We start from the raw sequence: 18,827 nt of genomic DNA on the forward strand, positions 1-18,827 counted from the left end.
ACATCGGCCGGGTAGTGGTGGCATATGCCTTTAATCCCTGCGCTTGGGAGGCAGAGGCAGGCAGATCTCTGTGAGTTCGAGGCCAGCCTGGTCTACAAGAACTAGTCCCATGACAGGCTCCAAAGTTACAGAGAAACCCTGTCTCAAAAAATCATAAATAATTAAATGAATGAATGAATGAATAAATAAATGTAAACGTGAAAACTTTAAGATCTGAGCTGTCCATCTGGGAGGCTGGTCACTAACCCGTAGGAAAAAAAACTATGCTTTTCAGATACACTCAGTATGAATAAATTGAATGTTGAACCTTACAGAAGGGAAAGTGGGAAGTACACTTGAACACACTGGCACAGGAGACCACTTCCTAAATATAACCCCAGCAGCACAAACACCAAGAGAAACAATTAATAAATGGGACCTCCTGAAACTGAAAAGCTTCTGTGAAGCAAAGGACACAGTCAACAAACAAAACGACAGCCTACAGAATGGGAAAAGATCTTCGCTAACAGGAGGTGTTGGAATGCTATTTCATCCCAGCATGTAGCAGACACAGGGAGGTGGATCTTTAAGTTTGAGGCCACCCTGGTCTACAGAGATTTCCAGGACCGCCAGGGTTCACAGTGAGTTCTAAACAGCCAGGGTATTTGCATCTGTTGATCATGGAACCTATAATGTCCTCGAATTTGCAGAAAGCAACCTGCTTCCATTCAGTGTCCAGCTGACATTTAATTAGAAATCCTACCCCTTCAGTCTTACTAGTTTCAGAAGAACTCAGGAAGCCATTCTGGTGCTCCAGAAGTAAACAGTTGTGGCAGTGTTCTAGTGAGTTTCCTTCCTCCAGAATGTGAATAATCGTTTCCATCTCTAGTCCTCTCCTTTTTAGTTTTGTTTTTCTTTTTTCCTGTTGTCCTCTTTCTTTGGGGAGACTACACACCACAATGAGGTGAATTGTTGCTTTATATCCAGCAGAAGGTGATGAGAATTGGTAAACAGAAATCTCAACAATCCCTCAGCACTGACTGCCCTGACAGCTCCCTGTGTGTGCAGAAGGACTTCCTAAGTTTATAATCATGAATGGTCTCTTTCTTTGCCTGCTTCCCCAGGATCATTATTCATGAAACCAGTCACAATGAGAGATCAAGCCCCACCAACACTCCAGCAGCTAGCATTCGAGAGCCTACTGAAGAAGGAGGCCTTGGCCATTTCTGCTCTGGTGGGCTTGCCCTGGTTGCTGTCACCAGCAACATTTGAGGTGGCCTTCAGGAACAATCAGACCAACATCCTGCGGGCCATGGTGCCTGCCTGGCCATCACATGCCTTCCGGTAGGAGTCCTGATGAAGACCCCACACCTGGAGACTTTGAAAGCTCTGCTTGATGGACTAGATGTGCTGATTACAGAGGAGCCTTGCCCCCGGTAAGCAAGATCCAGCTCGGTTGGAGGAGGCTCTGTGTGTGCAAGGAAAAACATGTGGCGCCAAGGACTATTTGGTCAAAGAGGGTTGAGAATTCTAATAGCATCTGCTTAGAGGATTTTAGAGGCTTTGGCCTGGTCTCAGCCTCTTGGCAAATAATGGTAAATGTGGAGAACACAAAAGAGAACAGCCACTGAAGAATCCCTCAAGAGGATTTGTCAAAGTTTTATGTGGAATGAGGCTGGGATTAAGGGGAATGGAAGGACATGGGACAGGGCTGAGGATGCCTCCCTGAGCATGAAGCCCTGCCCTTGATTCTATGCATAGGAAAAAGCAAACTTTTGGAATGGAGAGCTTAAGTGTGATGTGGATAAGAAGACTGTAATATGTATGTTATTTGCTGAGATTGCTCCTTGGATTTGACAAATACGGACCCTGGTTTCTGGAGCAAAACGACTGGAACCTATAAGGGAACTGTTCTTGTCAGGTCATGAGACAGAAGAGGCCAGTTGTGATGTGTCCTTACTCGGGAGTAAAGAAATAATTAAATGTGGTAACTGACCCAAAAATAATGAACATCGAGTGCCATGAATATACCACATACTTGTGGCGATGGGCCCAGCAGAGAAAAGGTTCTGTTCATTTATGCTGTCTAAAGCTTGAGATTTTGACATCAGAATACTTTCCCACTGCCATAGACTTCTTAAAGTCTGTAGATCCCCACTGTGTGTGGGAGCCGAAGTTGAGATATATATATAGATAGAAGGCCTGGGTCCTTTTGGACCGTACCTGAGACAGATGAGAAACCTTCACACCCTCCATCTGCTGTACATTCAGAAGGATTCAAGCCTCAGTGGATCGGAAGAGCTGGAAGAGGAGTGCATGAACAAATTGGTGTCACAATTACCCAAATTCCACTGTCTCCAGCATCTCTATATCCACTATTCTCCTGCTCTAGTTGGCAGCCTGGCTGATTGTCTCAGGTAAGGAAGGATAAAGAGAGCTTCTCCAGACAAATAACCCACCTTTGGCTTATAGGTTAGGAGGTCCTTGAATGTCAGGCTATGCACTATCAACCTTGTACACCCAAGGAGATGAGCTCTGTGCTAAGACACCTGTGACCAGCCCCAAGGGTGCCGATAATTGCTCATTAGAGAAAGGTTGATGGGTGCATAGAAAGAATTGAGTTAGTGGGAAATGGGTGACACTGGCATTGAAGTTGTGGGACCAGGACATGGCAGTGTTGAGGAAAGGATGTCAGGGAAACTGTTGATTGCCTTGGCGGGTTACTTAGTCTAGGGTTTGTAACCCACCTGGCAGTTCAGTTATTCCAGGGTCCCGGAGAGGCACTATCTGGAAGATAATGGGCTAAGAGAGAAGAAGGATGCAATGCTAGGTTTGTCAGAGCCTCTGTTTACTAGAGACGGGGTACAGCTTATATAGGGTAAGGAGTTTGGCTTGGGATGGGGGCGGGGGCATGGATTCTTGCCCCATGGTCCACGGTCACGTAGGCCAGGAGGTTACCTTCGGTCAGGTCATGTAGGCCAAGAGTTCACAGGTTGAGTTCACCTAGTTCTCTAAATAGTTTGGAATGTGCGGCGGGTTCCGCTAACAGATAGCTCTCCATTAACAGCCAATTTGGGTGTGGGGTAGGCTCTGTCAATAGAATGATTCCTAACACAATTAGGGTTGTGTGGTTCTCTGCAGACTCCCCAGGGTGATGGTTCCTGCAATAATCCTAGGAGGAAACGGCTCCTGACAGATCCCCCTTCCTTTTATAAGGCCAGGCAGCTATTAAGTGGAGGGCACCAGGTCAGAGTCAACCATGGTGTCAGATCTAAAGGAGAAGGGACTGGGACAAGGAGAGACCCTCCTCTCGAATGGTGAAGCAATTTACCTCTTCTGGGAACAGAGGGGTGCCTTATGATTCTTAGGTCGAGTGGGGACCAGGTCTTTTTTTCCCCCTTACCCGTCCTAGGGTTCCCAGGACCCTGTCTTAGGTTGGGGGATGTCCTGCCACAAGTCACCTGTCCTTGGAGCTCCTCAAATAAAAGGTATCTAGCAAGATTTAAAGTAAGCAGATCACAGGGCACAGAGGTCGAACTCTCCCTGCAAGGGCCATGAGCCTTGGCTCCAGTGTACCAGCTCCTTCCCATCTCATCAACCAAAGCTCAGTGTGACCACAGCAAGGACAGTCTCCTGTGAGTCATTGTGGGGTTTTGATCCTACTGCATGTACTGGCTTTATGGGAGCCTAGCCTGTTTGGATGCTCACCTTCCTAGACCTGGATGGTGGGGGGGGGGGAAGGACCTTGGACTTCCCACAGGGCAGGGAACCCTAACTGCTCTTTGGACTGGAGAGGGAGGGGGAGGGGAATAGGGGTGGGGAGTGAGGGAAGGGGGAGGGAAAAGGGAGGTGGAAATTTTTAATAATAATAAAAAAAGAGAAGAATCGATGTTTGATAAAATATTAAAATATTGGGAATAAAAGAAAAAAATAAAGACCTATAGCCAGGCAAGGTGGGACAAGAAGTTAATTCCAGCACTGGAGAGTTAGAGGCAGGTGTGTCTCTGAGTTCAAGGCCAGCCTTGCTTCAGAACTAAGCTGTTCTAGTAAAAAGAAATCTCAGACAGGTGTGGCATCTCTCACACCTTCACACAAGGAAGGGTGAGGCAGGACTATTGTTGAGAGTTGAAAGGCACCTTGGGCAAACTAATGAGTGCCAGCTAACCATTGGTTCATGGTAAAATCCCATCTCAAAAAATTCAAATGCTAGATCCATAGATGTAAAGTTAACAATGCAGTATTTCTGTACTGGATCAATGGATGGATTATTTATTTATTTGTTAATGTTTTTCAATGAACAGATTCTCAGCTGGGCAGTGGTCCCACATGCCTTTAATCCCAGCATTTGGAAGGCAGAGGCAGGCAGATCTTTGTGAGTTTGAAGCCAGCATGGTCTACCAGAGCTGGTTCCATAGAAACATTGTCTCAGAAAAAAAAAAAGGAAAGAAGGAAGGAAGGAAGGAAGGAAGGAAGGAAGGAAGGCAGGCAGGCAGGCAGGATGGAAGGAAGGAAGGAAGGAAGGCAGGCAGGCAGGCAGGATGGAAGGAAGGAAGGAAGGAAGGAAGGAAGGAAGGAAGGAAGGAAGGAAGGAAGGAAGGAAGGAAGAAAGAATATCTTTGTAGCCCTGACTATGCCAGAACTCTCTCTGTGAGCCAGGCTGGCCTTGAATTTAGAGGTCTGCCTGCTTCTGCCATCTAAGGGTTGGGATAAAAGGCCCGTACCACTTCTGGCTGACTTCAGTGAATAAATTAATCAGTTATTATCTAAGTTTTTCCTGGGTTTAGATATGATTGTACAGCAACTAAATCCCTAATGGAGTAAGATTGGACTCAGTTGTAGAATCAGATTACAGGCTTAGTCTAGGAGGGCGTGACTACGAAGGGGCGGGTTCAGTGGAAAGGGTTATAAAGAGCAGAGCCGCCAGAGACGCCCACAGAGTCTCAGGTCCTGGAGCTACAACGTTTTCCTGCCTTGACTTGGAGGCCTCTCACCAGTGTCGGCGACTCAGGTAAATTCATCAGCTCTCTAATCTCCTGCAGCCTCGTCTAGCCTTGTCTGCGCTTCAAATACTGTGTGTGGTCTTTTAGTTTGCAGGGAATTCTGGTACTTTTACTTTTGGGGATTTTTTGTTTTTGTTTTTTTGTTCGGGTTTTTTTTTTTTTTTTTTTTTTTTTTTTTTTTTTTTTTTTTTTTTTGGTTTTTCTAATCAGGGTTTCTCTGTAGCTTTGGTGCCCGTCCCGGAACTAGCTCTTGTAGACCAGGCTGGCCTCGAGCTCCCAGAGATCCGCCCGTCTCTGCCTCCCGAGTACTGGGATTAAAGTCGTGCGCCACCACCACCCGGCTTTTGTTCTGTTTTTAAGGTCAGTTCTCACATAGGTTCTTTTACCTCAGAGATCTTTGGACTGGATAACCTGAATATGTCAGTATGTTCTTATTTATATATGATAATTAATTGGGTGATTTGTGATTTCTCTGTTGATTCAGAAAGAGACTACTAAAAGATAAAATAAAATTAAAATTAAAAAAGAGAGACTACCAAGACTGTCAGGGTGACCTTGAATTCAGGGTTGTTCAGTCTGAAAGAGAAAGGGGAGGCACTCACCCCTTGCTTGTGCTCCCCTTTTTTGTCAATGTAAGCCAGGCATGCCTTAAATCCCAGCACGAGGTAGGTAGAGGAAGGCCGATCTCTTAGTTGGAGTTGACTCAGTGAGTTCCCTTCCAGGACCTGTCGGCGTGCTATTTGACCCCAGCACGCAGCAGCCAAAGCGAGGTGGAGGTGGAGGCTAACCTGGTCTCCAGAGGAATCTCGTGAAAGCCAGGGTTCCCAGTGAGTTCCACAACGGCAGGCTTGTATCTAACTAGAAAATGAAACAAAGTTATTTGCACCTGCGGATTGCTGCGTGGACTCCTCTTTCTGGAGCCTATGCTGCCCTCAAACTTGAGGAAAGCAGCCTGCTTCCATCTACTCGGTGTCCAGTTGACATTTAATTAAAAACTCTGCCCCCCCCCCCTGCAGTCTTAGTATCAGAAGAACTCAGGAAGCTGTTTTGGTGCTCTTAAACAGTAAACAGCTGTGGCATTGTTCTAGTGAGTTTCCTTCCTCCAGCATGTAAATAAATGATCATTTTCATCTCTAGTCTTCTCCTGGGAATCGGGAAAGTTAAACAGCCACATTGGTCCGTCTAACAGCCAAGCAGTGATAACACAGCCCTTTAATCACAGTAGCATCACTAGTTGCCATAAAAGGCAGGAGGTGCATGCCTTTAAGACCAGTGGTACCGGCTTTTTTTTTTTTTTTTTGTACCGGCTTTTAATCCCAGCCCTAGATAGGATTATAAAATGGAAGGAGACAGCTCTCCCAATCTCATTCAGAGATTCCTGGAGGCAGGATCACCATTTTCAGATTGAGGTCCAGGTAAGAACCAGTGGCTGACTGCTTTTCTATTTGGATCTTCAGGTTGAATCCCAATTTCTCTGAGGTCTTACTAATCATGTATCATTTGGAACCACTTTTTGGTACATGAATTTACAAAAAAAAAAAAAGCCATTTGCCTGTGGCTTTTTAGCCACCAACCCTTGCCAAAGTTGGGATTGGAATTCCAGCTCTAGGAATTGGAACCCAAACCTAGCCACCCCCTGGGTTCAGAGAACTCCCAGCTCCTGCTGTGCCTATCCTTGCTGCCACCCTGGCTCGCACCCACGTGAGAAGACCAGCAATAACAAAAAGCTGGTAAACTGGAAGATGTAATTGAACGAGGGGGGCATCTTCCAGCCCCAGGAAGCAGCAGAAGCTAGAAGCTTTGGCCACCTTGTTCTGTAGTGAAGAACAGAGTCAGGTGCAGCTGTTTGGTAACTGTCTTTTTCCAGGTAGGCTTGGTTTGCTGCTTTTTAAAGAGATGCTTCCTAGCAGCAAAAAACTCCAGCTCTTTTTTTTTTTCTATTTTTCTTTTTTGTGACAGGGTTTTTCTGTCCTAAAACTCACTCTGTAGACCAGGCTGGCTTTGAACTCACAGATATTTATTTACCTGACTCTGCCTCCGGAGTGCTGGGATTAAAGACATGTCACTGTTATGCCCAAATCCACAAAGTCCCCCAAAAGCCAACAAGACCAAGTCCCATACGTAAAAGCAAAAGAGCCTTTATTTTATACAAGTGTACAAACTCGGTCTCTCCACATGTCCAATGATTTGGAATAAAGGGAAAGCCCCCAGCTCAGTTAGAATAGGGTTTTTATAGTAGTAAAGTTGTGGGTGAGGGGTTTCTGAGGTTCAGGACCTTTAATTGGCTGACATTTATCTAGGGATTTCCTGGTGAGTGTGTGCTGGCAGGTGATCCTATCTACAGTGGTTGGAATGTTAGACATTTCCTTTGGATGGTCTGTTTTTCGGTGGTGCTCAGGTAATCTCAGTTTGTGGTTCTTCCTGCAACCAGGTATTTCTTCAGGGTTAACTACTGAGACTCAGGCCTCTATTAAATTTATGGATGGCTAAGCCCTACCTTTGCAGGTGATAATGGTTGGAAGTAAAGAACATCCTTTGGGTGATCTGTTCATATTTAGCGTATCATGGCTGGCTCCTACATTTCCCCTTTCACAAGCACCAATGACAGGACCCAATCTTGGTTCCTGCTTGCCCCTGGTTTTAAGGAGATGTGGAACTATTTAAATTAATAAATCCATTAATTGACAACTCTGGACCTACTTTTTTAGAATATCAACAGGCACTAGAAGTCTTGTCTCCCGTGTCTGGGAGTTCTCCCTTGTCTTAGCCTTTTAACCTATTATGGGCAGAGATGACATGTTCCTTTCCACAACTACTTCAAGCTGACATTGTGGCATTGTTATCCAGACCCAAGCAGGTTGAAAGGCTAGCCAAAGCTGGGGGAAAATTTAGACAATGTGGCACTCATCAGACTCCGAAGAAGAGGCAGGGAGTGTTTATATCAGCTGGACTGGTCCACACCAGCTTTTAGGAAGTCCAGCACTCGCCACCATTCAGAGCAGGTTGTTGTCAGAAACTGATGCTTAGATGTGTCTGCCAGCCAAGTGGAAGCCTATTGAGATAAGTTTAAAGTAGAAACAGAAATTAAATTTAGAAAAAGCAGATATCAGGTGCTTGAATTAAAGGCATATGCCACCAAGCCTGGCTTCTTCCCAGCTCTTTTAAGAGTCTCTGTCACCTAACACTTAAATGGCATTAATGAGCCATAGGCATCATGATTCTTTGTGGTAAAATGGACTTTGAAACTCCACAGAGTTATAACAAAAACATGGCATTCACTAGTGCATTCACAATAAGCTAAATTATTATTAGGAAGCCACAGAATGGGGCAGAACCAGCTGCCAAAGTGGCAACTTTAATCCATGCTGTTTAGCAGATTAAAGGCTCATGTGGTCAGAATAAGATAGAGATGCAGTAAAGACAGATTGAGATGGGAGAAAAAGGCTTTCAATGACTTACAATGTTTTCTAAAATGTAAGGAAAAGGATAAAGTCTTTTAAATCAAAAGTGAGTAGTTGGGCATAATGGCGCACACCTTTAATCCCAGCACTTGGGAGGCAGAGGCAGGCAGATCTAAGTGTAAGGCCAGCCTAGTCTAGAGTGAGAGCCACAATAGCCACAGAAACACAGAAAATCTATCTTACCAATCCAAAACTTGAAAATAAAAATATAAGAAAGTAAAAACCACGTAGAGATGGAAAATGCACTGAGAATCTGGATAATGTTTGTTACTGTTTTGTCTTTGAATTGGTTCACTGCTGAGAATGGGGGGACAGCTGCGAACAGATGTTTGAGTAGAAGCCCGCTGGATTAATTCAACCGAAATATTTTAGAAAAAAGACTTGACTTCAAAGTTTTAATTCAAAGGATATGTTACTTTGGAGAAGTTTTGCTTTTGTTTCCACATGAAGTGAGAGGCTGTAGGTTCATTCAGGGTTTAAAAAAAATAAGGATTGTTCAAGACAGACCCCCTGAAATATCTCATAGGGACAGATGGCCCAGGTGATCCAACGTTTCAGAGTATCTGTTTCAGTTTCCTCTTAGTTCTAAATCCAGAAGGGTTTCAGGACTGCTGTTGAGAAGATTCAGCCTCATAGAATACTCCAGTCAGGACTTGACCATAATCCTAAATTTTCTTTGAGTTCCCATAAGATTATCATCACCTCCAATCAGAAGGAAGCAGCCTAGAAAACTATGTGAGGGACTCGGGAGACAGAGATGATCGACTTTTTAGGAGCGTTTAGGATCAGTTTTCAGGCCAGGTACATGTTGTACACCCATGGTACCTCATGCTAGCCTTTGCTTCCTGTCTTGAGGTGTGTTCTCATGATGCTGTCCAGACTGGTCAGGACCTGGTGGGCTCTGCTGCCACCAGTGTCTTACCCTCATCTTCCCAATTACCTGGGACCACACTTAGACACCCCACACCTGAATTTGACCATCCAAAGACACAAAACATTGGAGTCATCTTTGAGATGGCTCCGCAGGTGAAGTCACTGTCTGTGTCTTTGTCGTGACTTCACCTCAAGGTGTCTCCTGATGCTTATGGAGTGCCATGAGATGTTTAAATGCAAGTACAGATAAGAATAATTTTTAAAAAAAACCCTAATTTATATTTACTTTTTTAAAATCTGGATTTAGGAGCTGAAGATATGGCTCAGTGGCTATCAGAACTTTTTCCAGAGGATCCAGATTCAGTTCCCAGCCATCAACCTTCTCCATCACTAGTCCAGAGTATCCAATGCCTTCTTCTGGCCTCCCTGGGTACTCTATGGTTACTTCTGGTACTCCATGGGTCCCCCACATTTTTTCTTGGCTCCCATTATTCATTTTATTTATTTATTTACTTATTATTGCTATTATTTTTGGGTTTTTGATACAGGGTTTCTCTACAGCTTTGGAGTCTATTTTGGAACTAGCTCTTTTAGAACAGGCTGGCCTCAAACTCACAGAGCTCCAACTGTCTCTACCTCCAGAATGCTGGGATTAAAGACCTGCCCCACCACTGCCAGGCCTCATTATTTATTTTACACCCTCCAGGCTGTGTGCTGAGCAGATCCTATCTGAATCACCTTCCACTGATGGAGAAGCCAAGACTGTAGCTCTGTGCCCACCCATCCCCCACAATCTCCTCCCTTCCTGCCCTCCCACCACAAACCCCTCCCTGCCTGCACACAATACCTTTGCTATGTTTTAGATTCCCCTTTTGATTACGCAACACACACACACACACACACAGGTTTAGGTTTTTTGAGACACACTCTCTGTGTAGCTCTCATCATTCTGGAACTCATTCTGTAGGCCAGTCTGGCCTTGAAGGCAGAGTTTGGGGATTAATGGCATGAGCCACCAATTCCCAGCTAGTTTTATGCTTGTAAAGCCTTACAGTTGTCCAGATATGGTGGCAAACACCCTTAATCACAATACTCCAAAGCCAGAGACTGGAGGGTCTCAAAGAGTTCAAGTCCGCCTGCTACACACATGTTGGGTCTAGGGCAGCCACGCAAAGATAAGGACAGACCACCAAAGTCTAATTAACCAGAAACAAACTTTATTCCGGAAACTGAAATCCGGGAAAAGATAAAAATAAAATAAAAAAATCTCCATGGGGCATCAAAAGCTTATGAACTCACTGAGACCACTGCCAGAGATGGATTTTATGGCTGTGGCAGAGGCTGAACCTATCTTCTTATCGGAGGGGCACCAAGCATTAGGTCTGAACAAAGGAATTTTTACATTCTCAAGGTAAAATTCAGGTACAGATTGTGTTACTTTACAATCTCCATGAACAGTTTTTCAGTTAAACTAGTAACCTATTGTCTTTCTTGATACTTACAGGCAGTGTTTACTGAAGCCCCGTGGTCTCCCCTTTGATGCTGCCAGTTCCACGTAGCAGGGATAATGTACAACCCAGAGGTCACATATCTTAACCTAAAACCTAAAAGTTGACTCAGCTCATCTCCGTAGCCCTAGCTCTCAGTTTGCAGAGAGATGCTGTGGCCTTGTGAATAATCATGGGTTGTAAAGCGAAATCACCTGCTGTTAATAGTTAGTCCTCAAGCTGCTGAGGAAGCTGCTGAGGGTCTGTTCTCATTCTCCTAGACTTAGAACTTTTTATTTCTTTGTTTTAATAGTCTTATCTTTGAATCTACGTTTTTATTTTCTTATTCTTGGACTCTTCGGTACATAGTGAGCTCCAGGATAGCCAGAGCTACATAATGGCATCCTTCTCAAAACATAACAAAACACCAAATTGGATGAGAAGGTAACTATGGCAGTAGTTTTAGTTCTTTTCATTGGTTGATCTGATCCAATCCATCTAGACACCATCTAAATCCCAAAAGAAGTGGGCAGGGCCTCCGTTGTTCAGACTGAAGATTTTGGCTGGGAGGGTGTGGCTACAAAGGGGAGGGTTCTGTGGAAAGGTGTCTGAGGGACAGAGCTGACAGAGAAGGCCTGAGGCTTGGAGGTTGGAGTTCTTTGAAGTTACTGCCTACCCCTTTGGAACTGGAAATCTGTTATCAGTATTTAGATCAGGAAATTTCCTTAGCTCCATCAAGAGACCCTATCTTAACCAGAGTAGTCTAGAGTTGGGTTCACCTCCAGGTATCATTTATTTCTCTTTTAGTTTGCTGGTTTGTTTTTTTTTTTCTTGAGATAAGGATTTCCTACTTAACCCTGCCTGACCTGGAAGAGATGCTGCTGGATTACAAACAGCCAGGGAGTTTTGTTTATATCAAAGTCATTATTTGAGTCTGTTTGTAGACTCTGTTCATAGTGACCTTGAACTCCGGGAAGAGTGGGGGGGCTGGAAATAGTAGGTGTGAGTCATTCAAATGCTTTGACTTTGACTGTGCTGCTCTCTGCCTCTTCTTCTTCTTCTTCCTCCTCCTCCTCCTTTTGTTTTCAACACCAGACAGGTTTCTCTGTAGCCCTGGCTGTCCTGGAACTGTCTCTGTAGACCAGGCAGTCTTGATCTCACAGGAATTCTCCTTGAGTGCTGGAATTAAAGTCTTGTGCCACCCACACCCAGCTTGTGCTGATCTTAAGTCAATTTAAACCAGGCATGGTTCGGTACATTTTTAATCCCAACACTTGGGAGGTAGAGGCAATCTCTGGGAATTCAGTCAACCTGGTCTACAGAGTGAGTTCCAGGACTTTCAGGGAGGACATACTATAATAAAACAATGATAACAAGAAGTTCTTTTTCTCTGCTGGTTCATTCATGGTCCCATTATGAAGACTAGAATTTCCTCAATATTGCAGGAAGCGTCCTGCTTCCTAGGTCTCTGTGTTCAAATTAGAATTTTGAATCATGATTTTACTCTTTGAGACTTTATTTTTGTTGTTGTTGTTGTTGTTGTCTTCCATTAGTTTCTGGAGATGTCAGGTCGGATGTTCTAAAATTCTAGAAGTAACCAACCATTTCATTGAACTAGCGAGTTTCTTGACTGTAGCATGTGAATTATCCTCTCCATCCCATAGCCCTGTTTTTCCCAATGCTTTACACTTGCAGACCACGCCAATGATACTGAGGCTTTACTGCCTCTATTGAGTTTCTTTCCTACCCTGTTCATCTCTGGAGCACAGAGTATAATGGTAAAAGAAAAATGCTGTGAATCCCTGAGCGGCTGCAGCAGCTCACATGCTGCAAGTTCCTGAGCAATGGCAGTGGGCCATGTGGTGGAAGGTGTCCCAAGTGCAGCCAGTCCCAGGCAAGTATGGCGCAGTTCCCCGAGTGGCTGCAGCAGCTCACAAGGAGAGACAACAAATGGGCATGCCACGAGACCATGCTGCAGGTCTCCAAAGGCAACTAACTGGTCCCAGGCTGGGAGCCACACTGCATGCGAGAGACAGAGACATGGATAAGCATGCCATGAAGAGTGAGCTTAGATATTTATTTAGTGGTTTATGGAAAGGAAAGGAGAAGAGCAGAGAAGACGGAGAGACAGAGATGAAAAAGGGAAAGGAACTCAGGCTGGAAGCTGAAGATCAGCTTGCCTCAGTGGATGGGGAGGGAGTGGGAGTGGCTTGTCTCTTAAAGAGACAGGACAGACCATTACACAGAGTACAAGCTGCAGCCCTCCTGCCTCCTTCTCTGAAATTGGCAATCAAAGTCAATAATTAATGATGTCCATTTCACAGATGCTCTCAATTGTTTCAGGAAGGGTCAGCTAGGTGAGTGGAGACTTGGAAGATGAGAAATTAGGAGTTCCCTTTGCTTTATTTGAGGTCATGGAGAACCAACCATCCGGGCTGATTCCTTGCTTCCTGTAGACTGCTTCTCAGTGTAAATAGATTCACCTGCACTGTGGTTGGAATTGGATAGGGTACTTGGGAAAGAGCATACTTTTTGTTCTTTTTTCCATTCAAAAATCCACACTTTCTTCCCTCCTCCCATTCCCCTCCCACTCCCCCATTCACCCTCCTCCCTCCCCATCCCTCCTTAAGAGAGGGCAGGGAACCCTGCCCTGTGGGATGTCCAAGGCTCTCCCCCCTACATCCAGGCCCAGGAAGCTAAGAGCATGCTTTTGACCAGCTTCACACCCCAGAGAGAAGGATGAATTTATTTTTTTATTGAAAATTTCCACCTCCTCCCCTTCTCCCACTTCACTGCCCTACCCCACACGCCCCTACCCTATGCGAAGTCCAAGGTCCTCCCCGTTCCACCCAGGTCCAGGTAGGTGAGCATCCAAACAGACTAGGCTCCCACAAAGCCCATCCATGCAGTAGAATCACAACCCAGCACCATTGTCCTTGGCTTCTCAGTCAGCCTCAACCGTCAGCCATATTCCGAGAATCCGGTTTGATCACATGCTCCATCAGTTCCAGTCCAACTGGCCTTGGTGATCCCCCATTAGATCAGTCCCACTGTCTCAGTGGGTGGACGCACCCCGCGCGGTCCTGACTTCCTTGCTCATGTTCTCCCTCAAGAAGGATGACTTTAAAACCAACAGACAGTTGATGAAAATGTGAAGACTGAGGCCTCCACCATCACCTTTCAGGAGCGTTTATCATGAGCTATTGTGGCCATGACGAAATAACAGTTATGGCAATTGATGATTCGGATGTCAACCCACCTGAGAAATGACTCTTAGATTGTGGAATCCTGTCTGGCAAAGCCAGCAGCACCACTGACTCTAAAACTCTGAATTGCTTTCATCTGTAATATCACTTTGTAATAACAGCTCTGATATCTCCCCATTAGCATGCATTTTCATCTACTTTGTACATGTAACTCATGATTACATCTCAAACTTATGGCTACACATACATTTCTAGGTAATCAAAAGATTAACTTCTATCTACTATTGTTGACTGAGGTTTTCTGTCCTGCCCAGTCCCTGTTCTGCCTAGTTCCCGCAGTCATTAAGTCCCAAAGAAAATTACGCAGAGTCTACAGTAGTTGTAAACTGATTGGCCCATTAGCTCAGGCTTCTTATTAACTCTTATAACTTATGTTAACCCAATATTCTTATCTATGTTAGCCACATGGCTCGGTAGCATATTCGGCAGAGTAGGTCGCATCTTCCTTCTCAGGATAAGACAGTTTTGAAAAATTCCCTGCCTCTGAAAATGGTCTGTCAATTACGCTAGGCCATAGCTAAAGTTGGTTACTTCAATATTGCAAAATGAGACTTTGGGTGATTGCTCAGGTAGCTAATTGTCTCTGTCATATATTGCTCACTTTGGAAGCTACTTGATTGTACTTTCTACCTGCTCAAGTAATATTATCTCCCTTCTCAGGCCTTTGATGGGGTTGAAGATTAGATAGTCATAATTACCGCCCTCTTATCATCTAGCCAAGCCATTTCCAATAAAAGACTTAGACTCCTTAGGATAGAATGTTTATTAAAACATTTAGCATATGTTCCTTTCTTAATATTGTTTATGCTGATTGTAATTCTAATCTTACACTTGAATCTGTTCTTAGTGTATATTGTTTTGTATTGTGTATGGAACTTTTCTACTTAAACAAAAGGGGAAGGTGCAGCTGGAGCTCCTTCCGCTCCTTCAGCCAATAGCCTTTAAGATATCAGCCCACTTGGGCGTGGTCTCTTTCACTTTAAAAATCAAGTAGCCCCACCCCTCTCTCTTTCTCTCTTGCTTCCGGCTCTGCTTCTGGCTACTAGACTCTGTTCCTGGCTGCATAGAGGGCTGTTGTCTAGGACAGTGATCTGTAAGTTTTCCCCTTAAATAAGTAACCATTTTATTAATCATAATTCCAAACTGGTATGGGATTGTTTTGTGCCTTACGTCTACATACTATATCCTCTACATTATGGTGAAAAACTTGGAAGTCTGTTTTCTATCATTAGCCTTACAGAACAAGTTGGTCAGACATGTATCCTTCTGGAAAGATCACAAAGGAAGTTCACAGATTTTACTTATAAAATCGCAGGTCTATGGCTCTGTAGGATCTTAGACCTTCAAAGCATTTATTTTTCTTCTTTTCTTGCTTTCTTGCTTTCCTTCCTTCCTTCCTTCCTTCCTTCCTTCCTTCCTTCCTTCCTTCCTTTTTGGTTTTTCAAGACACAGTTTCTCTGGCTATAGGAGCCTGCCATTAACTAGCTCTTGTAGACCAGGTTGGCCTTAAACTCACAGAGATCTGCCTTCCTGTAGCTCTTGAGTGTTGGAATTAAAGGTGTGTGCCACCATCACCTGGCTTCCTTCAGAGGATTTATGATGAGTTAGAGAGTATTGCAAGTGTCTGTCCTTGTTCTATTGTAGTCTTTAAAGAGACCAGTAGCACCTAAATGACTAAGCATGTCCAGATATTATTAATCACACCTAAGAATTGTAAAATAATGCACATACCCTTTGTCTTTTCCTTAGATCTCTCAATGGTTTAGTTTTCTCCCTTTAAAAGACAGCCAGGACCTCATCACAGTTAACAGCTATGGTTAACTACAAACGAGGTGATAAGTTTTGCTACATATCTTCAAAGAATGCCTGTGTCCCTGGGAATTTTCAATGTATTTTTTTTATTACTCACAAGTTGCTAGTGAATGCATGCTTGGAAATTTCTAACGGCAGAAGACATAGATTGAGATGAAATAATATGGAGAAGAAGAAAGAATGTAGAGAAATTAGAACAAGAATGAATTGGAACTGAGTATTCTAATAGAGTTGGAATTAGAAATGAGATAGAATTAGAGGAAAGAAATTATAAATGATTAGGAAGAAAAAATAAAGATCACAAAATGGAAAGACCTTGTGAGAGAAGATTCTTTTTCTACAGTCATCAGACTTTAGTTCCTATGCTATTGTGGTTTCTCCTTTTGAATCCTGAGTGAAAATCTTTAAGGCAGGCCCTTGAATGTTTTCAGTAATCACCATAGCAGTGATCTTGCCCAGAGAGGTCCTCACATGGAAAGAAGAAAGACTTCCTAAGTTTTCTAAATGGTGTCTTTGTTTTTATGCTTCCTCAGGATCATTATCCCTGAAAGCCAGTCAGGATGGGTGAGCAGGCCCCACCCACACTCCTCCAGCTTGCACTACAGAAGCTGTGGATGGAGGAGGCCTTGCTCATTTCTAATCTGGAGGACATTCCTGTGGGGCTGTTCCCAACAATGTTTGAGGATGCCATAACTGACAAACGTACAAACATCCTGAGGGCCTTGGTTCCTGTCTGGCCTTTCCCATGCCTTCCTGCCGGAGCCCTGATAAAGAACCTGGAGACTTTGAAAGCTCTCCTTGATGGACTAGATGCATTGATTACAGAGAAGGTTCATCCCAGGTAAGCAAGCAGGACCCAGGTACAAAGAGGAAGGCTCTGCAGGTGCAGAGAAGGAACTGGGGAGAGGGCCAGTTCCATCTGGGCATACAGTGGCAAATGTGGAGGATCCAAGAGTAGTCATAGCCACTGAGGAGTAGGCCTCTCCCTGTCAGGCCCACATACACAGGTGGAATGAGGCAGGGGTTGATGGGAATAAAATGGAGGGAAGTGAAACTGTGCTATAAATACCTCACTGGCAAAGACCCATTTTCCCTGAGTCTGAGACCCTGGGCTTGATCCTAGCTAGGCAAAGGGATAAAGCAAAAACTTGGAAGGGAAAGCAGATATGAGATGTGTGGATCAGAAGTAGACTGTACAATGTATCTTGTCTTATCTTCTGGGATTTTCTTTTCCAGTTTTACAAAGAGGACACGGAAACTCAGAGTGCTTGATTTGACAGATGTGTGCCTTGACTTCCAGAGCTTTAGGGCTTTTAAGCGGTCAGTGAAGATCTGTCCTAAATCTGGGGTGAAGAAGCGATTTGTGGTAGTAACCGATATTGATGTCAAGAAGGCCAGTTTCAGTGAATGGCACACATACTTGTTGCAGTGGGCCCAGCAGCAAAACGATTCAGTTCATTTATGCTGCCGAAAGCTGAAGAGTTGGAATTCACCCGTCTTCACTGCCGAAAGGATCTTCAAAATGGTAGATGCAGACTGTATCCGGGAGCTGCAGCTGAGTTTGTGGCAGCTTGAATTCATGCCACACCTTTTTCCTTACCTGGGGCAGATGAGAAATCTCCACACGCTTGTGCTAAAAAAAATTCAGAAGCCCTTCAGGTTGGCTGCTTCTGTAAAGCAGGAATTGATAAGCCTGTTGCTTTCTCAGTTCAACAAACTCCCCTGTCTCCAGAATCTCTACATAAGTTATTGCTACTTCTTGGCAGGCTGTTTTGAAGAGTGGCCCAGGTAAGGAAGGATGGAGAGGGTTCTTCAAAATATAGGAAACAAATCCTTTTCTTTATAGGTTAGTATGATCTTGATGGCCTGACCACTGTGAATATAGCAGTGGTGGAGATGTAGAATAACCCAGCAAATGAGCTCTGTGCTCAGACATCTGTGAACAGGCACCAGCATACCTGCAATTGCTCATGTGTGAAAGGTTAAGAGTCCAAAATGGTTGACTGCATGCTAAATATATGATATTAGGTTTGAAGTTGGAAGAATGGGACCTGGCTGTGGTGGGGGAAGATAACATGTCAGGGGACCCTTAGGGACACTGCTGGTCTGATGCTGAATCTATCATGAACAGACTAAATTTGGGGAAAGCCTCATCTACCTTGCTTTCAATCCTGCCAATCCTCTTCAATACCATTTGGCATAACTAATCCCTTGATCTTTCCCTAGGAGACTGAAGATCCCCTTGGAGACCCTGACCATCACTGGCTGCTGGTTCTCACTGTCAGACTTGGGTTACCTGAGCCAGAGCCTGTATCTTTGTGAGCTCAGACATCTGAAACTGAGTGATGTAGAGCTATCTCATTTATGCCTTAAGCCCCTTGTGGTTCTCTTTGAGAGAATCACAAGTACCCTGCAAATCCTGGAATTGGAAGAGTGTGGCATGAGGGACCGCCATTTCAATGCCATTGGGCCTGCCCTGAGCCAATGCTCCCAGCTTACCAGGGTCAATTTTTATCATAATTATATCTCTCTGCATGTCTTGAAGAACCTTCTACATCACACAGCCAACCTGAGCAAGCTGACCCATGAGATGTATCCCGTCCCTCTGGAATGCCATGATTTCATAACAAACCTTAGAGATAGATTTAAGCAACTTTGTCCTGAGGTGCTCGATATACTCAGGGCCAAAAGGCAGCCAACGAACATTTTCTTTGCTACAAGAACCGACTGGGTCTGTTTTCAACCCTGATCCTATGACCTGGAGGCCAGACATTACTTTCTTCCGTGAGTAGGATAAGGTTGCTTCTGGTACTGGGAATGGAAGCCCTAGTGTAGGGAGTGTATGTTCACTGTGTGGATCCTTGATTGCATATAATAAATGTGCTGAGTTTGTGGGGTTGCTAGTGTGTCTCCATCAGCACACAGCCCACTTTTTCCCAGCATTTCAAT

General features: G+C 44.4%; 1 protein-coding gene and 1 pseudogene across 1 annotated transcript; both read left to right on the forward strand.

Moving 5' to 3' along the window:
• Positions 1-1,129: 1,129 nt before the first annotated feature.
• On the forward strand, positions 1,130-10,872 carry LOC142833346 (oogenesin-1-like; annotated as a pseudogene).
• A 5,566-nt stretch (positions 10,873-16,438) lies between these two features.
• LOC142833347 (oogenesin-1-like) lies at positions 16,439-18,627 on the forward strand. The gene is made up of 3 exons (XM_075944630.1): positions 16,439-16,719; positions 17,115-17,666; positions 18,105-18,627. The coding sequence occupies exons 1-3, from the start codon at positions 16,439-16,441 to the stop codon at positions 18,625-18,627; spliced, it is 1,356 nt and encodes a 451-aa protein (XP_075800745.1).
• The last annotated feature ends 200 nt before the right edge of the window (positions 18,628-18,827 follow it).

Source organism: Microtus pennsylvanicus, chromosome 13 (genome assembly GCF_037038515.1).
Source record: "Microtus pennsylvanicus isolate mMicPen1 chromosome 13, mMicPen1.hap1, whole genome shotgun sequence".
Taxonomy (NCBI): domain Eukaryota; kingdom Metazoa; phylum Chordata; class Mammalia; order Rodentia; family Cricetidae; genus Microtus; species Microtus pennsylvanicus.